The 20,115-nt window shown below is 39.2% G+C and overlaps 2 protein-coding genes and 1 long non-coding RNA gene across 3 annotated transcripts in view; 1 reads left to right on the top strand and 2 right to left on the bottom strand.

Moving 5' to 3' along the window:
• WASHC4 (WASH complex subunit 4) overlaps positions 1–13,868 on the top strand; it is a 40,563-nt gene extending 26,695 nt beyond the window's left edge. The window contains exons 23-34 of the mRNA XM_055808313.1: positions 1,023–1,097; positions 1,940–2,044; positions 3,593–3,727; positions 4,497–4,605; positions 5,314–5,380; positions 6,083–6,169; positions 6,692–6,839; positions 8,068–8,164; positions 8,652–8,848; positions 9,881–9,980; positions 11,459–11,534; positions 12,291–13,868. Of these exons, the coding sequence (XP_055664288.1) occupies positions 1,023–1,097; positions 1,940–2,044; positions 3,593–3,727; positions 4,497–4,605; positions 5,314–5,380; positions 6,083–6,169; positions 6,692–6,839; positions 8,068–8,164; positions 8,652–8,848; positions 9,881–9,980; positions 11,459–11,526 (1,188 nt within the window). The 3' untranslated portion in view covers positions 11,527–11,534; positions 12,291–13,868. The remainder of the gene's footprint in view (positions 1–1,022; positions 1,098–1,939; positions 2,045–3,592; positions 3,728–4,496; positions 4,606–5,313; positions 5,381–6,082; positions 6,170–6,691; positions 6,840–8,067; positions 8,165–8,651; positions 8,849–9,880; positions 9,981–11,458; positions 11,535–12,290) is intronic.
• On the bottom strand, positions 472–3,410 carry LOC129784743 (uncharacterized). The gene is made up of 3 exons (XR_008747801.1): positions 3,033–3,410; positions 2,643–2,794; positions 472–788 (listed from the first exon to the last, which is right to left on the bottom strand). It is a non-coding gene; the product is annotated as an uncharacterized LOC129784743 (long non-coding RNA).
• A 1,094-nt stretch (positions 13,869–14,962) lies between the features above and the next one.
• APPL2 (adaptor protein, phosphotyrosine interacting with PH domain and leucine zipper 2) overlaps positions 14,963–20,115 on the bottom strand; it is a 38,867-nt gene continuing 33,714 nt past the window's right edge. The window contains exons 17-21 of the mRNA XM_055808315.1: positions 18,875–19,049; positions 18,181–18,217; positions 17,916–18,056; positions 17,171–17,218; positions 14,963–16,340 (exon numbers count right to left, since the gene is read on the bottom strand). Coding sequence (XP_055664290.1) covers positions 16,212–16,340; positions 17,171–17,218; positions 17,916–18,056; positions 18,181–18,217; positions 18,875–19,049 — 530 coding nt within the window. The 3' untranslated portion in view covers positions 14,963–16,211. The remainder of the gene's footprint in view (positions 16,341–17,170; positions 17,219–17,915; positions 18,057–18,180; positions 18,218–18,874; positions 19,050–20,115) is intronic.

Here is a 20,115-nt window from a genome sequence, read left to right as displayed (position 1 = left end):
GTGGAGGCGTTCACTGTTACAGGGTTGGTGCAAAGGAAACACAACTTGCATATTTCTGAAGACTTTCCTTCAAGAGTTTTAGTATCTTCAATATTTTTGGCAGTTAGCTTCATTCCCTCCTTTGGGTTAGCACATTGGTGAGAGCTCTTAAAAATACAGCCTTTTTTTTTTTTTTTTTTTTTTTTAGCATTCATGATGGCAGTGCCTTCCTAAGTTGAAAGAGGTTGTAGAATTAAGAACTGTAGCTGCCTTTTGGTATAAAAGTGCTGTGGATTTGTTTCTATTTCTGGCTTTGGCTTTCTCTTGGCAATATTTGGCCATCATATTGTTATAAAGAATTAAATCATTTCACACCATCGGTTTCATAACATTCATTCTGGTGCGAGCTTTACTTCAAAACAAAGACACCCTATGCTTCATTCCCTGCCAGCCCCAGCAAAATCCTGATAAAAACCTTGGCACAACTGAAAATAGAGAGGATGCTATTTATTGTATACACTCTATGCACAGTGATACCAAAGGGACTCCTTAAAGCAAAACAGTTGTAAAATTTGTGTTGTAAATACAAAACTTCAGTCTTCTAGACAGGTTGGTCAAAACGGTGTCAGAAGGTAGCTACAGAAGGTGTTCTGTAACAATCTGTGTGTCTGTAGAAATCTGCAAGGCAAGATTCCATTTTCTGGAACCTGAGGACAACCAGATCTCCATTTTTTTTTTTTAATTTTTTTTTTTTTTTGTCAATTGGGGCTTGTAGAATAGACTGGACGGTTCCTTACTTTTGGGGGAAGCTGGAAAAAAACAGGCAGAGGTATAAATGTTAAAACATGAGCTGAGCCTTTTTTCTCATCTAAGCATTACAAAAATTGTTGAAAGATTCTTCATTTTGTGAATCGAAAGCATTACTTTCTAAAATGCTTTCAAATAGCTACAGAAATAGTATTTGTGTGCCTTAGTAGTTAGGCATGCTGGTAGTTCTTGAGAATTGGTATTATAGTAATTCTCAATAGATAATATTGTTTCAGGGACTGGATGTTCTGGAAATCATGAGAAATATTCATGTTTTTGTATCTCGCTACCTCTACAATCTGAATAATCAGGTAAGGTATATCCCGTTCTTTTTTTTCTGGATTTGGGTCTGATTTGAAGGCATTGAGAAATGTGGAGTATACATGTTAAGAAAACCCCAAACTGAACATACGTAATACTAAGCTGTGAAATAGCTGTTGCAGCTCTAGAAGAACATCTTTGGAGATGCTATAGATATGTTTCAGAGTATGATCTCTAAGCATATGTGGAGCATGGTGTCCCAGTAGGATCATTCCGTGTCAGATATTCCAGTGAAGCTTGGAGAAGGCAGCAAGGATAATTGGCTGCTATATAAGGACATACTAAGTACGTGATTTTTCAACTTGAAAAAAAGAGTATCTGAAAATGGGTTATTAAAGAGATGAAGCAGTGAATGAGATGGAGAGCAAGTACAGGGAACAATCCTTTGTGGTTTCTCACAATGTGAGAATGAGAGGCCCACTAGGAAAACAAGCAGCTTCCTTAAAGAAGAGGAAGTACTTGTGTTCGGAGCACATAATTCAGTAGTGGAGCTCATTGCCATGGTATATAGCGGGGCCAAAAGTACAAACAAGTGCCAAAAGAGTTTAGACCAGTTAATGTAGGATGTAGTTTTAATAAATACAAGACTTGGGGTGCAACATCTGCCTTGGAATTGTTGAATCACCCACTTTGCAGAAATTGGAAGAACCTACCAGATAAAGTTTATTGTATGCATGCTGTGTTTTCTTGGTGGTTTCCCTATCACTTGTTATTAGCTGCTCTCAGAAATAGACTATGGATTACCTACACTGGTAATTTATCACGGAATCAGTTTTGGGTAAATAACTTTCTTTTTCTTGCATGCCACCTCCCCCCCACCCCCGTCTCCCAGATCTTCGTTGAAAGAACAAGTAATAACAAACACTTGAACACAATCAATATCCGACACATTGCTAATTCGATTCGAACTCATGGAACAGGAATCATGAACACAACAGTGAGTATCTTTTGCACTGCTGTTGGATTATTTTTTTTTTTAATAGCACACAAAAGTCTCCAACCTCTTGCATCTCCTAATAGTTTATTTGGTTGTGCAGTTTTAATACTGTGATAATAATGTTCTGTGTGTATTAATAAAGCAAATCAGTTCTTGGACATGATACAAATCAGTATCGCAATCTCTTGGGACTTAACGCCACTTCCAGCTGTTACATAAAAGTTAATGAAGAGATCTAAACACATCAAAGAAGATATAGGTGTTCTGGTGGGACTCCAAATTTCATTAAAGATTATACTACTTAACTGGCACAGTAAAATATTTTGATTTCTAAGATGCCTGCTTAGATTAGCATGCTCTAAGTTCTCCTCATTGACACGAGGTAGACAGATAGTTTTGCCGCGGTTAAAGCAAATCTTGAAGAAATGCAGTAAGTTCCTCTTGTAATCATTAAGTTTAAGAAGCATCAGCTTTTCAACTTGTAAAATAAAAGCTACAGATTTCTCATAATTTATTGGAGGACTGTGACTTCTTACTGCAATTGTTTTGATGATGTCTGTAGCGTAGATGGTCATTTTAACCAGCCAAAGGCATTTACCTCTTTGCAAGGTAGATAAGGGCCCTTCCTGTGGCCTGCCTACTGCAGCATGAATGTGTCATGGTTCTCAAGTTTGGATATGGTGCCAAAGGTATTTTCAGGCTGGGGCTTCTTTCTACGTCTGCTGTTTTCTTTTTCCTGTTCTTCTGGCCCTATTAAAAAAAAACAACAAACCCAACAACAACAATAAAACAAACAAACCCCAAAACCCCCACACCAAACAAAAATAACCCAACTTGCTGAAATATTGAACCCACTGTCAAGTAATTTAAAAGTGGAAATTATTAGGAAAATAAGGTTTTTGTGGTTTGTTGCGCTATTGGAAATAACTTTGCACTATTCTTCTGAGAGTAGGGACTTCAGTTACTAAAAAAAAATGCAGTTACTTACATTATTTCATGGTGATGTAGATCTGTTCACTTCTGATTTTGAGTAAAGTTATTTATGCAGACATGAGATGTAACTGAGATGTGTAGGGTGGAAGTGTGCTTCTGCCTTATGAGAAAGTGTTTCAGAAAACTTTGAGGAAGTGAAAAGGTTTATCAGGAGGTTATGCAGATTCCGCAACTTGACTGAGGAAGTTGAGCTTCTTTGCTCTTTTCAACCTGAAAAGTTTGTATTGCTTCAAAAGGTCAGTTACAAGATATTCCAAACATAAACTAATGGCTTTGTAGGGCAGGTCATTGAACTGAAATAGCAAGCTTGTCCCTTGGTCCTTCTGCCCTTCCTGAAAGAGAGCAGGCCTTCCAGGAGAAGGGTTTTCTTAACTTTTTCATTTCACTGGTTTAAAAGAGTAAAGTAGAGAATAACAAATAGAAGTAAACTGAGTAGAGGGTTTCATATTCCATATGAATACAAATTACTCGGGAATCTACTGAAAACGGGTTGCTAGATATGCTTGTTACTTTGCTAACTTTCTTGATTTGACTAGGGTTTTTTTTCCCTTCTAGGTAAACTTCACTTACCAATTTTTGAGGAAAAAGTTTTATATTTTTAGCCAGTTCATGTATGATGAACATATCAAATCCAGACTTATCAAAGACATCAGATTCTTCAGGGAAGTCAAGGATCAAAATGATCACAAGGTATAGTAATTCTTGAAGGATTGAGAGTAACTTGGCTGAAAAGTGCTACTTTCATGTGACTGAAGGTGTACCAAACCATAACAATCCTATTATTTAAATGTGTATTTCCAGAAAAAAATGACAGCTTTTGTCCTAGCAAAATGCAGTGTTAAAAATGTCTGTATTCAGAATGGCTTTGTTTCATTCTGGCTGCTCTGTAAATAGGAGGTTGGCTAAAATAATTTTCTCAGTGACCTGAAAACAATGATTTGATGGAGCCATAGTCTATTGGAGGTTCTAAACTTTTGGTCCAAATCACGCTTCACAGTTGTTGTTAGTTTGGAATAATAAGATTATACAAGTTTAATCCAAAATGATGTAAACATGTAACACATATTCCAGTATGTGAAGTTTTGGGGTCTAGGGTCTGATTTTTTCCATGCTGGAAAATAGATTTCTCAAAAATGTGAGACAGTGTATTTAGTAAAATAGACTGTCAGCTTCTTTGTATGTCAAGTACTTTATTTCTTTTAGGAATACTTTTTCATTCACAGTTAACACTTGTATTTCACTTCTCAGCTTGCAAAAGTGAATTAATATAGAGAGGCAGGTGTATAATGTAAAAAAAAAAAACCAAACAAAAAAAACCCCAAAAAACAACAAACCACAAAAAACCCAACTGTAGATGTTAGGTAGGAATATGTTACAAATAGAACTGCATTGACATGGTGGAAAAAAAAATTAAGGATAGGTAATTATTCTTACAAATTATTCTAAAATATTTTTCTAGTATCCCTTTGAAAGAGCAGATAAATTCAACCGCGGCATCAGAAAACTTGGAATAGCCCCGGATGGACAGAGCTATCTTGACCAGTTCAGACAACTCATAAGTCAAATCGGTACGAAATCCTATCTAAGACAATGTTATAAATGTTATGAAATAGAAGAGATCTTCATCGTCTAGTAACTGAACTTTTAGCTCAGGCTAAAACTAGATTTAACACCAGTTGGATGGAAAGTACTTCATTTGTATGCCATGCAAAATAAATGCTCTCATTTAACTACACAGAAATGGCCCTTGCATATCTTAATCTAAAATATAGCTACAGCTTGCACATATGCCTGTTTCCTTTTAAGTTTTTCTTTTCTTTGTGACAGAACTGACTTTTACCCAGATTGAGTGTATTTCCCAGTAAAAAACCAGTATTCTTAAGTTCATTTTTTTCAGAAAATAGCCATATATCCAGCTGAAGTAGCTTTGAGTGATGCATAATACTACAGTGGTATTTGCAGCCATTGATGCTGTGGATGTGCAGGACTGATCTGAACTTGGAAATATTTAATGTGCCCAGTGGAAACAGTTTGTACTATTTGGCCCTTATCCTATCATAAAAGTGAACACAATCCTGCTAGGTGATGCATTTATGATTTACTTCTCTACATAGACTTTTGATACCAGGGTTCAATGTAACTTGGCTTTCAGAACAGTTTCTTTGTGAGAACTACATGGCAACTTTAATTTACACTTCAGAGCTTGTAGGAGTTATGAAAAGTGTGTGTATTTATGTAATTATGAATTGCTTCCTTGTTTTTTCTTGTTTTTAAAGGCAACGCTATGGGTTATGTACGAATGATAAGGTCTGGTGGACTTCACTGCTGTAGCAGTGCAATCAGGTACTTCCACAAATGTTTCATTTTTCTGTTTTCTTCTTCTCATTCCTTTGCTCCTTATTCATGCTCATATTCTCTAGGTTCTTACCCAGCCCCCATAAATCTTGAAAAAGTCTGTATTTATGCCTTCATTGAAGTGGAATTAGCAAAAACAATGCTGGAATTCAGAATTGTACAATCATTGCCATAAACCACTAAAAATAAAATAAATTCTATCCAAAAATGCTGCAAAAGAGTTGATAGAATTTACATGTAAGTCATTAGTCTTTAAGTCAGTAATTCCTGATGTTTATCACTTCAGGGGTGCATTAAGGAAAAATATTACAAGCCTTGAGGAAGTTGGAAAAAAAACATTTCTTTGATACTTCTTCCTGTCTATAGATGATTGTGTTTTATATAAGGTCATTAAAACATGGTGACTTTACATTGCAAAGGAAGAGTTGGTTTTCTTGCCAATAACAGTAAACTTACAGTTATGAAAGGCAGTGAGTGCTAGAGAGAGGTGATGGTAGCCTGGTAAAAGAAGTATAAGTGTTAGGTATGTTTAGAAGTGAATTTAATAGTGCCTGGATGAGAATGGTATGGCAGGTATAACTTCAAGTAGTTCAAGCCTAGCAGACTAAATTAACTAAATTATAAATTACGGTAGATACTTCAGTGAACATAGGCAGTTGAGCATAATCCTGACAAACAGTAAGTTTTCAGGTTCGTTCCTGATCTGGAAGATATTGTGAACTTTGAAGAGCTGGTGAAAGAAGAAGGACTCTCAGAAGAAACACAAAAAGCAGCGAGGTACCCTAACATCATACTTTTGAGGTCTGGGGTATGGATGGGATGAAAGAATTGTAATTTTCAAGTTATGAATGCTGCTGTTAGGAGCGTGTATGTGTGTGTTTTAAAAGTTCAAGTAACTTTATACAAAAGTATTTGCTACTTTTCAAATCAGAGAAAATAGAGGGAGTTGTTTTAAAAATGCAAAGTGCATTTATACTAATAGACTGTTAGAACCTGGTTTCTTGATAAAATCCTTGTGGTTTAAAGGCTTACAAGCTTTCCTCAGCATGTGCCTGACATATACTCTTAGAATGTTCAGGGCCTTAGGGGGAAAAAAGATGCAAATATTCTATTCGTAGACCTTTTGTGAGAAAATTAAGTCAAGAAACATGATTCAAGGTGGCAACAGAGGTAGGGTGTAACCTTGGATACTCTAGGTCAAATACGGGATTGTGGGTGTAGCCGAAGGGTGACCTAAGGGGTGATAAAGCAAAGAAACTTCTAGCAGAAACAGAGTAACACACTGCTTATCCTTCACAGGCAGTTGGACTCTGTTCTCAGTGACCTCACACGTAACTTTGCAGAAGGAACGGAGTACTTCAAAATGCTGGTGGATGTATTTGCTCCTGAATTTCGCAGTCCAAAGAATATGCATTTGCGGAACTTCTATATAATTGTTCCCCCACTGGTTAGTACTTGTGTTGTGTGTACCAGTACTTAGTTTTTTACAAAATGTATTAGATCAGGTTTGTGTCTAAATGTTTTGTATTAGGCTGTTGACGAGCATATTCTGCTTTCTTCCCTGATGGAGTGGGATCATTTGGGGCATGGCTCTGTTGATAGTTGTCCAAAGCCATGTTTTTCTTTATTTACATCAATTCAGGTACTAGTACTCAAAAGGTAACTTTAAAAACTTCTCCTGTTTGAATCAAATTTGGAGAAGTCAAGATGAAAAAGAGGAATAAAAACAACAAGGATGAAGGGAGTTTAAAATTATGTTCTTCAGCTTTCTCGTGTGTGCTCTTTATCACGTTAGGTATCTTTAGGGTCTTTTTAATGCCGTGTTCTAATGCCATAAAATTGGGGCCTTCTCTGTTGCAGTTGGACCTGCTTTTGCTAATAAGCTTGGTTTCAAAGGAGGTAATGCACACTTGAGTGGAGCAGAAATTCTGGGCGTTTGGAGGCAGTTCAGTTTGAAGACCTAAATGATCTAAACATTCATGTGTAACATCCCATTTTAGAAACTAATTTTGGAAAGTCAGTGAGCCATAAACTTCAAACTGTGAGAGGACAGGTGTGTCATGGTGACAGAAGCGAGGGAAGGTGAAGGCTCGTGACAAATACTTTTGTTCTTTTTCCTTTCCATTTGTGGAGTTTTTTCTGACAAGTACAGCATTGGGAATATACCATCCATTTCAGGTTTTAAAAGGCATTTCATGTAGTTAGATGTTTGTGAAGTTGTTAATATACACCCATTTCCATGTCTCAAGAGTAGTTATTGCATACAAACACATACCCATCGCTCGTTGTTACTGCTTGGATCTATTTTTCAACATCATTGTAAATGTGAGACTATTGCAATAGCTTTACTGTTCTCAAAATAGAGTGAAATAATGTACTGTAGCTTTAAAACACTAATATCTTTAAGCTTTCCAGGAACTTGGACTATTTTAGTTATCCTTCACTTGTTTACATGTTTACCTCTAGTAATCACCAAGAGAATGCAAGGTAATAGTATGCAAATGTTTTCCAAAGCTTAACTGACTTTCTTACCAAAAAATCTAGGAAAAGGACATATTGTCATGCAAATATGCCTAATGGGTGTGGAATTCTCTTCATAGGTAACAGCGTGTATGTGAATACCTCTTAAAATTTGTGAGTCTTGATGATTCTGAGACAGCTTTTCACTCTTTCAGACCCTCAATTTTGTAGAGCATTCAATCAGTTGCAAGGAGAAATTAAATAAGAAGAACAAAAGTGGAGCAGCTTTCACTGATGATGGGTTTGCCATGGGTGAGTTTCAGCACACTGACTAGCTTTTGGGTAAGCCAACATAACTGATATTTGCAAGAAAAGTTTTATTTCTATTTTGTGTGTTCCCATAATTAACAATTCCATAATCAAACTTTGGGTTGTCTTGGCTTCAGCACAATGGATTTGGGGGCTATTGGTGTGGTCAGAGTCTCCTGAGCATGGAGTGTGGCTGAGTATGGGAGCACACAGTTTTGTCATATGTCGGTGCTCCCCGGTTTCTTTCAAAGCTTGCAGATCTTGGCAGATAAGAAGGTATGCAAGTCTTTGGGTAAGTTGTGAGGTTTTCCAGAGTTGAAGCTTGTTCTTTATTGTGACTTTTTTCCTGTTAGATTTAACTGTAAATCAATTGCCATTCAAACTTTATTTGTGTGGGAGTTACCAACTTGGGCTGAACCATTAAAGATACTCATAAAATGTTTTACAAATCGCATGTTGACTTTGGTATGTGGTTTGTTAATGACTATAGGTGTGGCTTACATTCTGAAGCTTTTGGATCAGTACCAGGAGTTCGATTCTCTGCACTGGTTCCAGTCTGTTAGAGAGAAGTATGTGAAGGAAATAAGAGCAGTAGCTAAGCAACAGAATGTGCAGTCCACTAATCAAGATGAAAAACTACTACAGACTATGAACCTTACTCACAAGCGACTGGAAGTTTGTTTACAGGTATAACATGGGTCTAGTTACGTTTTTTGTATTGAGTTCTGTGCTTATCCGTCACAATCGAGGGATCTGTTTTCTGGTGGAACTTATCAAGAGCAAAAACCATAGGGCATTGTCTTACAGCAGCAAGGCAAAAAGAGTGTAAAGACTTGAGGTCTGTGATCTGGAGGGGCTGTCATAAGTATTTATGATATTTGAGTGACGCAGGAACTTGACCTGGTTGATTGGAAGTCTTTGTCCCGTGGAGTCTGAAGTCTAATGCAACTAAAACCTAAATGCTTAAAAAGAGGAGAGTATAACTTTTTGGCTAAATTCTTTCTAGCAAAGTTTTTGCATAACACTGTAAGCCCCAAAGAGTTGCTTCGGTGTTAATTCTGAGCTGCTAAGTTGAATGACATACTAGCTGTCAAATAGAGGGAAGATGCATTTGAATTTCGAAGCATAGCATTTCAGATTTCGTCAGTGTGTAAATGCCTTCTCTCTTTCCCTCTGTTCTTGATTTGACAAGGCTATGGGGCAAATCTGTAGCTGACTATTTAGAAATAGCCCATGATTACATTCTGCAAACGCAAATCTGTTGTTGAAATAGATAAAGCCCTGTATGTCCTCATGACTGCCATGAGTGTTCACTGTGTTGGGTCCTATGCTGTTAAAAGCCCCACGTCACTGAGCCTTGTTCAGGAGCTGCTCAAGCTTGTCATTAAATTACTGGCTTTGCATGACTGTCCGTGGGCAAGTTGCTCCAAATTCTCACTGCTGCTACAAACCTCATTTTCAGCTTCAGTAGATTAGTGACAGATTTGCTGCACTGATGCTGCTTTGCTTAAATTATCCTTTAATGTTTTTGGATGACATTTGCTTTGTAAAATGCCTGTGAACAAGGTATGAATGGAGGAAGATTTTCAAAAGCTTTGAAACGATTTAGGTGTTGAAATCTTGTTGCCTTAAGACGCTTCTGAAAAATCCCATTTATATCTGCCCACAGAATCATTCTTGTGATATGCTGACACTGCTCTTCTCTATCTTTTCCCTTAGGAATTTGAACTCCTATATTTCTCCCTAAGTAGTGCAAGAATATTTTTCAGAGCAGATAAAACCGCAGCAGAAGAAAACCAGGAAAAGAAAGAAAAAGAAGGTGAGTGAATGCTAGATGTAGAACACTGGCTCATGAGGGAAGGTACTTTTCTTGCTTTTTTTTCCATAGCTGCTTTCCCACTACTGCGCTGATTGAGTATTCCAGAAAGAGTTTTATGGGGTCAGGGGTCATTGAGTAGTCAAGAACAGCTCACAGAGGCTTTCTTTGGAATGGGTGCATTTCAAGCTGGGCTTGGGGCAGGGGAAACCCAAAAAAACCCAACACCACAAAAAAGGCAACCAACCCCAAAAAATCTGAGACAGGGAGAATTGCTCACGTGCCATAATAGGAATTTCAGTAACTTCAGCACCGTACTTACCTGCTCAATTACAGATTTTGACAATGACAGGCTTTTTCTACACAACCTTAGCTGGTGTGAAGTAAACTGGTGTTTTTCACCTGTTGTTTACCAGCTGTTTTTTTCAAATTATGCAGGCAGATAATGCAGATACTATACGTGACTTTCAGATATTTATGGTATGTTTTGGTCTACCACTGAATTATCTTCAAAGGGTAAAATCTAATTTGTGATGTGGTCTGTTGACTAGGTAACATGGGTATTTTGCATTTTATGTCCATGCTTATATATTCTCCCTCGTGAATTCTGGAAGATTCTCCTGGGTCTAGGAAAATTCTTTTCAAAGAATTGAGAACGCTTCTAAGGATTAAGGTATAGAAATGCAGTTCAGTCACAGGTTACTTAAAAACTCGGGTAGCAGTACATTAAAAATGGAATTGGTAAATAATTTTCCACTGTAGTTCGGACAAAAGCACAAGTGACCTGTGAGAGATCAGTCACTGGTGCCAGAGATCAGTTTTCTTCTGCACTAGGAAAACAGTTTGAGAGAAAGAAGTCCTTTAGCATGAATTTATATTTGATCATATTCAGTGCAGTTACTCAAATAATTGTTCAACTAAAAAAAAACCCCAAAAAACAAACAAAAAAACCCCAGCCAAACAAAAAAAACCAACCCCCCAGAAAACCCCCCAAAACCAACCACAAGCATTGCGGTGAGTAAGAATATACGTATTACCGTGGCTTCTTCAGGAGAGCATTCTGTAGAACATCAGTTACTTAATTATATTTTAGGTTAAATATTCACTGTTGTGATATGTGGTCACTTCTTTGAAAAATGTGTTTTGTGGTGAGAAAAGCTTGAAATGCATGCCAGGGTGAAAGGTTTTGAGTAGGGTAATATCTTTGCTTTCTACTGTAATACTGGGGCAAAATGTATGAGCATGCATATGTAATCTTTACACAAATTCTACTGATTGAAGAAACTTTTCGCCCCAAATGCAGATTTCTTCACAGGGTCAGGACCCTTTGTGCTGCAAGGTCAGTTTGTATATGCTGACCGTGGTATACTGTATCAAGTGTTTTATGATATCAGTGTAATAAAATATATGTTAAGACATTATTACTGCCTTCAATAAAGTGTTAACCATGATCCATGTCTTTATTTTTTTTATTTTTGTAGAAGAATCTGTTAAAGCAAGCAATGGAGATCTTCCCAACTCTACGCCTGCGGATCCTGTTGTGAAATGATATGGCTGGTATGGGTGATGATTACTTACTCAAATAATTCATGTTCTTGTTGTTATCAGTAACGCTGTAGGGGTAAAAGCTCTAGACTTAATGTACTTGCTCTGTTAAACCCAAGAGAAAATGTACAGTAGTATACTAGCATCTAGTGAGGCTAGGTCTGTGTTTGTATATCCTGTAGGAACTTCTGTTTTTCAGGAGTTGACGTTATTTCCAGCACTTTCTTTAGATTGAAAATAGTTATATAAAATGTTGACCTTGGAGGCCATTACTTTGAAGTACAGATATAAAAGACTTACTAATTTTTAGATGCATTCTTGCATCTCTAACATAGCATTAAACAAAAAAACCCAAACTCTTAGGCCATTGGTGTGGTATTTGAACTGGTGCATCTCTTCAAGCACTTCAGACATCTTTAATCAAGATACTGTGCGTTATCTATTGTCAAAAAATAATTTGGATATGTTTTTATGCAGTCCTGTTGTATTCAGTGCAGTCACAGATTACACTGTAGGATTTAACAGTGTATGTTGTGAATGTGTGTTAAAGCTGTTACACAAAATGGAAATCCTTATTAATGTCTTATGCCATAAACCCTTATTATTACTATAGCTAGTATTTGCGTTGTGGGAACTTAGGATCCTGTCAGACATCTATTTTCCCCTGCTGTTCCCCCCCCACCCTGCCCTGCTCCACCCCACCCCCATCAGAGAATGGGAAAACCAGAAAAGTTAACATAATAAATTACTTTTCATTTCATACCGAAGGTCTGATTTGCATCCACAGAAGCAAGGAAATCCAGAGCCAAGACAGAACCACAATCAGCTCTTCCTTTTATGACCAGACACTGTGTGATGGGTGTCTGTAGCTATTAAGTGATCTTACAGTTCATTAATATGTTGTGCCTAATTGCAAGTTTCAGCCTCAATTCCGTATTTCCTAGCCTTTGTAGGTCTGTTGTGCTGTTTGTGTTGTTCATGCAGTCTTACATGCCTGACGATTAACAATAATTGCACTGCAGGCTCAGAAGCTGCTGAACACTGTGAGAACTCTGTATAAATCCAACATCTGTCAATGCCTGCAAGTAGAGGTTCTATATTGTGCAAGAGTTACTCAGATTCCTAACTTAAGTAGCTAGACTTAGCTTAAAAGTAAACACCACTTTCATTGGAAGATATAGGTGTATTTTAATCTCCAAGAACATAAAACATTTCTAGGTTTTACTAACTAGAATAAACTACTGTAGTCAGTCCAACTGAGAATTACTTTTGGGGAGCGTTTTTTTGTTTGTTTGTTTTGGCACACTCAACTGTAGTTTTAGATCATACTTGTCAGCTTCTTTCCTCTCTTCTAATGACAAAAAAAGGTAATTTTTAATGGTTCAAATTGTTCCACCCACCCTTGTCACTGATTAAGACAATTCCTGATACACTTCTGATTTGCCCTTTCCTGCCAGTCACTTCAACATTCAGAAAGCTAGGACAAATGTTTTGTTGCAACTGGAAAGACCAGACTGATACAAAAATCCTTTTTGTTGGTTCTGAAAACACGACACACAAGCTTTATGGACTGTTTAATTCAGCTGGGCTCATTAAAGTTTTTAGTTTAATTTCATTATAACTGCAGAGGCTGCCCTAAAGAATGCTGCATTACTTGATTTCTATTTTCGCCTTTTTATTTTGAAACAGGTATTTTTTTGTAATTTGTGTACTTTCTTTTTTGACCAAATTGTGCCCGCACTGAACACTCAGCAGTGCTGCCGAGATCTGCATTCTTGCTGCTGCTGCTGGCTTCCACACTGTTGCAATCGGCAGTCGCAGTGTATGTATTTCCATGTTCCTTGTCTCAGCTGAAGTCGTGCGAGTTCTTGGCTCGGAGTGGCCAAGTACTGCACTTCCTCACAGCGACTGCAGAATCACATCAAGATGGTGTTGGCTTCCCCCAGCATGGGTTTGCTAGGTAGCTCTGTACGGCCAGGACGTTACCCATGCTGTAATAAAATCTGCTCTAGTGTTTTCCCCTTCTCCTCTTTTTTTGGAAAGACACTATCTTGGATAGGTGATACTTTGCAGTTGAACATAAAGTGAATTGTGCATTTTCCTAATGTATGGCGGCTAACAAATTCACGTGGTTCTGGTGATGGAAATTCCACAGGAAAGACGTAAGCCTATTTTTATAGAACTGTGTTTAATCTGGGAGACCTGACTGTATACTATATGTGGCAAAAATATATACATGCACACAAATATGTACAGCGATAATAGAGCTATTCTTGCTAATACAGGATCGTAGTTTTATTTCCTTCTTTCTTTTTGTCATGTAGCAGCATATACATGCAGAAAGCTTTTCTCATCTGACATACAAGCTGGGTCCTGGATTTGGATGTCACACACCCCTCTGTCAGCGAGAGTCACACTAAATTCTTCTTTCCCCACAAGGATCTGGAAGGGGTGCAAAATTCTTGCTGTGGTGCTACTACTATTGTCATTGCTTTTACCCTCCAGTTCCGATTACAGGAACAAAATGGACCCCAACTAGTTGTCTACAGATGAGCTGATGGAGCTAAAACAAAAAGTGCCCCAAACTAAACTGACAGTGCTCACTGAAAATCCCAAGGTGATAAAAGGAAAGTGAGGATGATGAGTTTGCTTCAGGGACATAAAACAGATCTCTAGGCTTTTCCTTCAGGACAGGGGCAAAATCGGCTGAGGGCCAGTCTCTCTCCCCAGGAAGGCAGCTGCCACCACAGCTCTCACGCGTTCAGCCTTGTGACAAGGCTTGCTGCGCGTGGGAGCGGTAGCAGCTGCCCTTCCGGAGGTCTTGCAACCTGCCTCTGATGTGGTGCTGCGCCCTTTTGTGCCAGAAGCCATGGGCTGCCTTCCCCTTCCTCCTCGCGGCACTGAGGGAGGGGGCGCAGGGCACAGCCAATGCCCAACGTACCGTCGGCCCCGAGGTGCTTGCCTCGGCTGGTGACAAGTGATGGCCCCGGCAGCACCCAGCGGGTTTGTGCCTCGCGGGGAAGCGAAGGGTGGGTGCTGAAGGGCAGATTCCGGAGGTCCTACTGTGGTCTGTAATCAGAAGTACATCTGAGGTTTCATCTGATGTCCATCACCAACAGCTGTCTTCAGCTTCTCAGGTATAAAGGACCAAATGTAACATTTTATGTTTCCTAACCCATTGTACAAAAGGGTATTTTGTTACCTCAGGCTCTTTTGGTTTGTGAGAACATTATGTACATAAAACTGTGTTAATAAATGCAATTTTGAGAACTTCATTCTTGGTGTCTTCAGTAACAGCAGTTCAGCAGGTCTTGTTGTTTTTAGTAAGACAGCTTCAACTTTTATTTATTAAGTTTTTGTGTCAGTTACTAACAGTTTTCTGCTACGGTTCTTCTAAACATTCAGCAACCAGCTAAATGGAATTTATTCCCCGTCAGACGCTTGCAGACTAGGATCCTTCAGGTGCTGCTTACAGAAAATCTAGTTTCCTAGTAAGTGAAGTTTGAGGAATTTCAGCCATTTGTTCCAGTTACCTTATCTTGATTAACACAAACTATGCCACAGATTACACACCTGCCCCCCCAACTGCTGTTTATTTTTGTTTGTTCTTGCGAAGTACAGTTTCTCACATTTTCAGGTTAAACTGGAGGGGAAAAAACTAAACTTACTAGCCAAATACAGTATCTAATTTTAGGAATAGTACTATGAGACTAGTCAATACATTGTGTAGATTTATAATTAGCATTTTATTGCTCAGTTTCTTAAAACCAAAGATTGCTGATAGATTCAGCTGCTGCATGTCACCGTAATGTTAAAAATGCAAATAGTTCTTATTATAAAATACTTACTTGTCCTACAATTATGATCTCTGGCAACTTCAACTTTTAAGAAACCTAACCACAGAAAAACCGCACACAACTAACACGCCACATCTGCTGACTACTTCTGATGTTTGCATGTCAGTGGTATTGAGAATAATAAATCAAGGAGGTACATTATGTCCATTATTTAATTACAGAACAGGGTGAGCATGGTCTTCATGAAGGTACGAGTAGGCACTTAGATTTGTTTTGTAAGCTTATTCTAGATGCAATATAAAAATAGATTATATTAATAGGAAAAATTTACTGTTTAACAAACTTTTGTAAATAGGCTAGCACAAAAGATAATATCTTGTTACGCTTAAACTAGACTAAAAATAACTTCATCTGAAAATAAAGTAAATAGTGCATTTTTAACCTTCATTCAGATGCACAGGATCATGCAAACTATGAAAACTGACTGTGGTAGGAAATATGAGGCCTGATACTTGTTAAAGGAGCTGACAGCTTGCACCCAATTCAGTGGAACTGTAAATCTGAAGAAGTGCCATTAACCTTTTGTGGCTGACAGCTGTGCTGTCCTAACCGCCAGCAGGCAAGGGGCTACTGCTGACACAAGATTGTCCGCTTCCCCGATGCACCTACACACCACACAGTCACAAACGCAAAAAGCCCGAAAGGCCAAGTCCTGCTGCTGCTCCACTGTGAAGCCAGAGGAAACCACTGTGAAGACGCCACGGTTGTTCCGGCAGGAGAACAGAAGCTGGCCCCCTGCGTGCGCCGGGGATGGAAACCCAGAGATTCTTGCAAAACCACTCCCTGGTTTTCCAGCTCCCACACAGGCTGCAGGAGGCGACAAGGGTTTTTCTTACGCTTCCGATTCCTCCCCTTCTTCGCGCATGGCTCCATCCTCTTCTGACTGATCGTTCAGAAGCACGAACTTCCCATCATTTGTTAACGGCACAGACTTCATTAGCTGAGCTAATGCTTCTGGGTCCTGAAGAAAAACAAAAGACAGTCCAGCAGGCTGCAGCAATATTTGAGGAGCACACAGTTTTCCCAGTACTTCTTGTTAAGGTTTGCAACTTTTTTTTATTACAACCTTTAGACTAAAGGCTTGAAACAAATAACCCCTGTTGGTCCAGTAAAACCACCCCTTGGGTATATAAAAAAGTAATTGATTTTAAGCCTTTATTTTGCTGCTCTCATCTGGCACTGATGTAATTAGCAAAAAACAAGGAGAAAAGTAACTGTCTAAATAAATCATTTATTATACCTGTGCTTAGTGCCAGTAACTAAAAGCTCATTCCCCTGACTTGTTCTGAAATCTTCGCAGCAAAAATATACAGCAAATGTCAGTGTATTAGTGTCACATCTTTACATAAATAAAATTTATCTACAAGGGGCTAAGTAACTTTGCGTTAATTTTAATTGGGAAAACGCAGTGGTTTTTGTCCCCAAGAGAGGAAGGACTAAGAGTTTCTAAAAGTGAAATAGCAACGTGTGTGATTTACACTTCATCCCAAAGAGTTTATTTGGGTTTTTTTGAAAATCTTGCTCACAGCTTCCTTTCAAACATTAACAACTGGATCTGTATAGTCCCGAGTTTGATTTGAAGTGGTGAATTTGATCTCAGATCCAGCTACTGCAAAGTCAGTCTGGTTTTGCATAACCAATCCAGGGGCTGTGTTAATCATGGCTGCAAAACTTTGTCGTTGGGAGGCACAGCAGTTCTTTTTTTCTTACGCACACGAGGTACCTGGATGATGCAATCAAAAGCAGAGTATGAATATCAGAACATAGACATGGAGAATGAAACAAACTTACCTTCTGTGCCTCAATGATTTCTTTTCCCAAGCTAATGGCATAGCAAATCTAAAAAAAAAAATATATATATATATATGTGGAGTTCAGGTTTGGTTTGGGTTTTGTTACTTAATTGGGACTTAAACACAGGAGTGTCAGTGCAAACTTAGTCTTAAATACAGGTCTAAGAGCAGAGGTGAAATACCAACTCACTGTGCTAACTAACTCCATAAAAATACAACTATCTTAGGTTCTGCTTCAAGGTTCACTTAGGCTCGTAAATTTTTGTACTCAACTCAGTTTTGTTCACCAAACTGTAGTTCCAAACCTGGGGGATCTTTTCCAGTGCATCTAAGAGTGTTACAGTTTTTTTAAGCCAAAAGTTTTCCAGCACATTCCTTATTTCTTATAGTATGTTATTGTCACATGCAGCAGGGACCCAGCACATTACCACAGTAGGGCCGTCCATGTCTCAGCTGACATTCATTTTTGTTAGTGCTGGTGCTAGACACACACACTTTCCCCCGTCTCTTAATGCTGGTATTAACGATCACATCCTTTCCTCCTTGTATATATATGCTGCTGCCTTACCTGTAAATTCAGTCCTTTTTAGATACAAGCCATCAAAGGCTTGCATGCTAAGGCCTGTTCTCTTGGCAAGAAATTGAGCTACTCCTGCTCCTGTAGCACTGCTTCCCAGATGTGTAAGCCAAGAAGCCCAAGACCTGTTTGCTAAATGAAGTATTTTATCAAATGTTACACAAACCTTTTCCCCTTCTGTGTTGCTCTCAAAAACATATGCGCTCATGGATTCTTCTCCCGGTGCCTCGCTGAGATGGACCACAAAGCCAATCAGTCGCCTGTTATCCTGATGAGCAGCAAACTGTGTCACAGTGGTGAGTTCAAACTGGAAAAGCGTAATAAAGAATCTGCTTGTTTTAACCAGTGTATGGTTAAGCTGGTCAAGAGCTCAAGTGCATGCAACTGAGTATTCAATGCTGGGCAGAAAACCAGATACAAACGTTACTTACGCTTGTTCGTGTAACTTGGGTTTGAGGATCTATTAACCTGCAATTATGTGTAGGGGGGGGAAAAGAAAGTATTTTAGAGTGATTCTTAGTAATTTCAAGGAGCTTTATAATAGTAAGGCAATTGCGAGAGCAGTTTTACAGATGAGGAGACATGCACAGAATCAAAATGCTTCATCTGATTTCAAGTTGGTCAATGAAAACGTTCAACTCTCGATGCTGTCTCTCTGCTGCTGACACATACAGGTCATGATACCTTTCTGCATCACAACGTGGTAAGCAGCCTGTGCGCATGGACCAACACATATGGACACCAGTGCGCTCCAACTAAAGTGAATGTCTTGTATCAACATATTCTACAGCGATAATACTGACAACAGGACAGCAATGGCTCTCTTGCTGTTACTACATGTAAGGAAAGACAACCTTCCAAAGCATTTTTTTGGCATCTTTTTTTGTATCTTGTGGGGCCTTATAGCCCCACTGCATCCCCTAAATTTCAGTAGGATGTTCTTACAACTTAGTCAGGAGGATGCTTTCTAGGTACTAGAGTAAGAAGAGAGACATTTTTACTAAATAAAGTGAATCCTGGGACCTTACTCCCTCCTCAAAGGGTGTAACGAAACCAAAAATACTTTACTAATCGCAAGCTGTATGAAGAGAACAGAATGTTGACCAGGTGATGGTTTTACAGTACCTCAGGTTCTTGCTGGTGACCATGAGGTGGGATTCAGTCATACGGAATATGTTGTGAATAGCACGAGCAGCTAACACTTGTCTCATAGCTTCATAAATCACCTCACTCGTGTCGTCTGACTGAACAGCCATAGATCCTAAAAACCGAACTACGAACATCTGCTGCAGGAGTGAATCTGGAAGACAAAAAGGCATAACTTCCTTCACTGTGCTACTTCAATTTTTCAGTAGGTGACGTTATCAATGAACTTATTTTCTTCACTTTGGAAATTCAACAGTAAACAGAGCCAGGCAGCGCTCTGACCCAGTTTTACAGTGCTTGAACTGGCAGCCAGTGTGGAGAAAAAAAAAGAAAAATCAAAGTTGCTTGGAAGCTTTAAAAGTATAACTGTTCCTTTGTGCCTCAGTGGATTAGCTAGTAAAATTCACTTGCCTGTCTTTTTATCAGGTGCACATAAACGGTGATAAATTTGATTGTGCACAAGCCTCAGCTTCCATCAAATTAACTCTTATCTTTAAACCTTGTACATTTCTCACTTTCTTCTATGTCCTGATCTTCCACATGGCTGACTCCGGTGAGGTTTTCATTAAATCCTTCCTTGCTCGCTATCACCACAAACTCCTATTTACAACTAAGTAGCCATTATGCGACAAAGCCATCATTTGTTCGCGCTCCCGGTACAGCTGGCGGTAAGCAAGGTGAAGCAGGGTAAGTCCTGCTGAATGTGACGGTTCAAAGGCCACAACAGCTGTGTCTACGTTGCACAGGCACCACAAAGAGGGTTAAGCGTCAGTCCCCTTGTGCAGTACGAGGCGCAGGGCGGTCACCTAAGCACTGTACGCTCTTCTGCGTGCTGCACAGTGCAGCAGGGTGCTGCTGCTGCCGCCGCCAGCGTGGAGCTGCCCGCTTCTCGCAGCCTCTCTGCTGTCAGGCCGCTTGCAGCCATCCTACCTCGCGATGGGACAGCACATGCAAGTGAGAGTGTTCAAACTGGTCAGTCTTGCTTTGGTTCTGTGAGCAGCTTCCTGACAGGGGCTGTGGGTTCCAGGCAGCGGCTGTAACTGGCACAGGGGAAGAGGGAACAGTCAGGGTCTAAGCCCTGCATGTGCCAGTAGAGGAAGGTCAGAACTGCTGACTTGTACTAGCTTGTCACTGGGAGGAGGGGAAGGGGGCAGCAGTAAGAAACTCTCCCTTTGTTGAAAGAGACATGTTGCTGCTGCTAGCTAGCTACGTGCTGGGCC

Source organism: Falco peregrinus, chromosome 6, assembly GCF_023634155.1.
Source record: "Falco peregrinus isolate bFalPer1 chromosome 6, bFalPer1.pri, whole genome shotgun sequence".
NCBI lineage: Eukaryota > Metazoa > Chordata > Aves > Falconiformes > Falconidae > Falco > Falco peregrinus.
Note: the sequence above shows the minus strand (reverse complement) of the source record. Positions and strands in the feature narration are given on the sequence as shown.